The 3,755-nt window shown below is 46.2% G+C and overlaps 1 protein-coding gene across 1 annotated transcript; it reads right to left on the reverse strand.

The window, feature by feature from the left end:
• On the reverse strand, nt 1-3,362 carry PMAIP1 (phorbol-12-myristate-13-acetate-induced protein 1). The gene is made up of 2 exons (XM_065661764.1): nt 3,115-3,362; nt 1-2,815 (listed from the first exon to the last, which is right to left on the reverse strand). Exons 1-2 carry the CDS (start codon nt 3,185-3,187, stop codon nt 2,703-2,705), a joined length of 186 nt encoding a protein of 61 aa, XP_065517836.1. The 5' UTR covers nt 3,188-3,362; the 3' UTR covers nt 1-2,702.
• Nucleotides 3,363-3,755: the final 393 nt, after the last annotated feature.

Genomic DNA, 3,755 nt, shown 5'->3' on the forward strand with positions numbered 1-3,755 from the left:
TTGCAAATGCTTTGTATTTATTGTCTCAGCAAGAATTCAAGACATATATACATTGGGCATACAGCAAAACATCTGGCCGGTATCCAAAATAGGTCTTAAGAAAAACAAACAGTCATATAGCACATCCTTTGGAGAAGTAACAAAAGGAATCCTAAGGATTCAGTGCTCATAAACTAGAACTGACAGCTTGGATCTGGGTCTTTTTCCTGAGTTTCCAGTGAATGCCAGCACTCTTGACAATCCTCAGAGAAACATAAAAACACAAAGAAGCTAATAGTCTTTGCAGATCTAGACAGAAAAATACACTTCACTAACACTTAACTCAGATATCCCCATGGCGATGCATTTATGGCAATACTTTTTTCATAATATTCATGTGTGCACCAGCCTGAAGAACTGGGCAGGCTCCATGCAGCCTGCACCTCATTTCCTATTGAATTTAAAGCAGAGTACATTGAGCAGAACACCTTTATTAAATATATTTCAGCTGCTAATATGAATGCTAATGTCAAATTTTCCAGAGAGTCCCAGGCAGGTACAATCATTGTTCAACGTCCTTAATGAAAGCTCTGGGATTCCACCAAGCCCAGGACATGGAGAAGGAGCCCTCCTGCTGAGCTCCCTGCATTGCCTTTGATGAACAGCTTTGCCAAGCTGCACACGGTGCTAGCCTGGGAGCTGGTGTTTAGCTAAACAGAAACTCTATGCATTTACTTTTTAATACCTGAAAAAAAGACCTCTGTACATGTCAGTAAAACATGTTACTTTGCAGTGCTAAGGTTAAAAAGAACTATTCTTGAAACATTATGCTCTCACTGAAAAGGTACAAGGTGGCTTAGAGGAGAGAACCATACATGTGACTCAAGGCAATCGTAAAGATCCCCGTAATGCCACTGGGGCAGGGTGAAGTCCTCCAGGTTGTAAGTGGGCTAAGTCAGTCAGCTTCTCCTTAGTGAAATCAGTGACAAGTAACAGCCATATGTAGTGGGTTGTGACAGAGTGACCAGAGCTATGTAATGACAGTTTTGCAAAAGCAGATTCAGAAGAGCTAACAACAAAAAAATATTTATAAATACATAACAAAAAATTCCTTACAAGGCATGAAAAAAATCTAACTTGAACAGACCCAGAATTTAGAAAGTGCAACTCTACAGCCTTATACAATGCAAAGGTACTTACATACAAAGCTAGTTAAGAGAAGGAAGTGACCATTGGTGTCAGAAGTAGCTACAAAACATGACCAACTTCAGCCATTTTCTTGCTAGCTTACACCCATGAAAAAATAATGTTTAGGATTGTGTCTCATGTGAAATAACTAGTAGAGCTACTGTTTGCCTTGATGGTGATTAGCATGCTTAATTCAGCTCCTCCAAAGCCACCCAAGGGTAATAAGCCCTCAGTGAGATGGGCAGAATGCATCACCATCCACTGGATGTGCTGCAATGGCTGCATCATTCCAGAACTGAAATGAGGCTACCATGAAATTAAATGGAAATAAAGGATAAGGGAAGAACCTTCACTTGACAATGTAGTTAAACATACAGAAATCCAAGGCTACATTTTCTGTATTGACTGTAACATTCAATTCTGCTGATATTATTTCTTCAAAGAGAGGTAGTTGCTTTCTTTGAATAAATAACATTCTCAAGAAAACCTGAGATTCAACATGGATTCAACTTTCAGATCTACTTCTATTGAAGAGTTATGAAGTTACTTATAAAGACACAGCAGTATTGTACTGTTCTCAAGAAATAATTTGAAATATTGAAACAATTCTACCACATATACCTCAATATCTGTATTTGTGTAATATATATTCATATATGTCTTATATAGTACTGTACTAAAGTATACTCCCTCTCTGATGCATAATGTATTCCTTTATTATCAGACAACATTGTGCTTTCTTCTGGTTTATCTAATGTACTTTTATGTTGGTTTATGTCATGTTTTGAACTTTTTTTTTGTCATTGCTTTTTAAACATAAACAAGTACCGTTCAATTAATAGTTCTTTGAAATACTCATGTCAGACAAATAGGGTGCATATATTTATACTTATATATAATAGATATGCAAATATATATATAATATAGACTAGAACTATGCAACATCATGTTAATTCATAGAATTCTAATTTTTAGTCCACAAAGCAACATCCTGTAACAAATAACATTTCAATTAAGATAGGTAATGGTTTACTTAAATGGAATAATTCCACTACCAGATCCCTGTCCAGCAGAATCCATGCTTTAGAAAACAAGAGCAGTCAGAAACAGAGCAACTGGCTTTTGCCTTGCAATACATGATCCCAAGTTACAAGACACTGGAACTTTTTCTGGCTTCTTCCCGAAGGTGGTCTGATCTTCCTGAAACATAGCTGTGGGACCCAAAGACCAGACTGCCACTGGGTATACCAGCCTGAAGCGCAAGTTCCAGCTTGCCCCAAGTACCCCATTGCATGGTGAGAGGCTTTGCCCATTGCTTTTTTTTTTCTTTTTTCCAGCTGACATTCATATGTCAGTATTGCTGTAACATTCTTCGAAGAAATCATGATGCAATAGCCATTCTTCAGTGGCTACAGGCGGCAAAATACAACACAAAGACCTTTCTTCATCTCCCAGCGCCAGTGAAGTCTCTTGATCCAAATCCACAAAGCCAAGGTGTTTCCCTGCTTCTCAGCACGCCGTTACCCGAGGGGAGCTCATGTCTCCGGGCAGAAGAGCTTCCTGAGGAGGTTCAGGATCTTCTGCCGCAGGTTCCACTTGTCGCCTATCCTGCGCAGCTGCAGGGCGCACTCCGACACCACCTCCGACACTGCGATGCCCAAGCACAGCCGTCAGACCCAGCACCGCCGCCTGCCCACCCACGCCTCTCCTTCACTTTCATGACATATTCACAATACTGTGATTTCCCCCCCCCCCCCCCCCCCCCCCCATTTCTTCTCTTTTTAATAAGTATTACACCGCACTACAACCAGCGCTGCACATCCCCGCGGACGGCCGCAGCCGCTGCCCTCCTCCCGCTTCCGGCCTCCCGCGGTGCTGCCCTCGCTCCCGGCGCTGGAGCCGGGCTGGAAAACGCGTGTGTATGTCCCGCAAGACCCCGCTACACACCTGTCCCTTCACTGCCGGTACCCGCGGCAGCGCCGGGCTGCGCGGCTTTCCGCGGAGTCCTGCCGGGCACCATCGCGGTGGCGCGGGTCGGCACGACTGGGCTGGGCGCGGCGGCGACAGCAGAGACCGAGCTGAGGGGCGGAGCGCGGACGGGCTTTCCCCGCGCCGTGACGTATGGAAACCGTAAGGGCACGGGGGGAATCCCGCCCCTCCGCCGCGGGGCGGGCGGGCGGCGGCGTGTCTCGGCGCGCCCGAGCGGCGGGGAACGGGAGCCGCGCCGGGGTGAGGGCGGGGACGGGTGCGCAGGGGGAGGCGCGATGGGGTTTGCACATCTGCGCCGGGAGAGAGGGGGTTTGGTCTTGTGGGACGCCAGGGGCGGAGGGTTCAAGTCTTCTGGTCAAGGAGAGGCGAAGCGATGGGGTTTGATCTTCTGGGCCGGGAGAGGTGAAGGGGTGGGGTTTGATCTGGGCAAGGAGAGGTGTAAGGGTGGGGTTTGATCTTGGGCATGAGAGGCAGAGGGATGAAGTTTGATCATCTGGCCCAGGAAAGGTGGAGGGATGGGGTTTGCATCTTCCAAGCAGTCAGAGGCAGAGGGTTAGGGTGGGTTTGTGCGAGGGAAGGAGAGGTAGAGGGTGGGGTGT

The sequence above is a fragment of the Lathamus discolor genome, chromosome Z (assembly GCF_037157495.1).
Source record: "Lathamus discolor isolate bLatDis1 chromosome Z, bLatDis1.hap1, whole genome shotgun sequence".
NCBI classification, from domain to species: Eukaryota; Metazoa; Chordata; class Aves; order Psittaciformes; family Psittacidae; genus Lathamus; species Lathamus discolor.

Excerpts from the sequence above, each read along its gene's own strand:
- PMAIP1 (XM_065661764.1), bottom strand. The coding sequence starts at position 3,187 with ATGGTGCCCGGCAGGACTCCGCGGAAAGCCGCGCAGCCCGGCGCTGCC. Across the intron at positions 2,816-3,114 it reads TACCGGCAGTGAAGGGACAG|TGTCGGAGGTGGTGTCGGAG; the intron begins GTGTGTAGCGGG and ends TGGGCATCGCAG.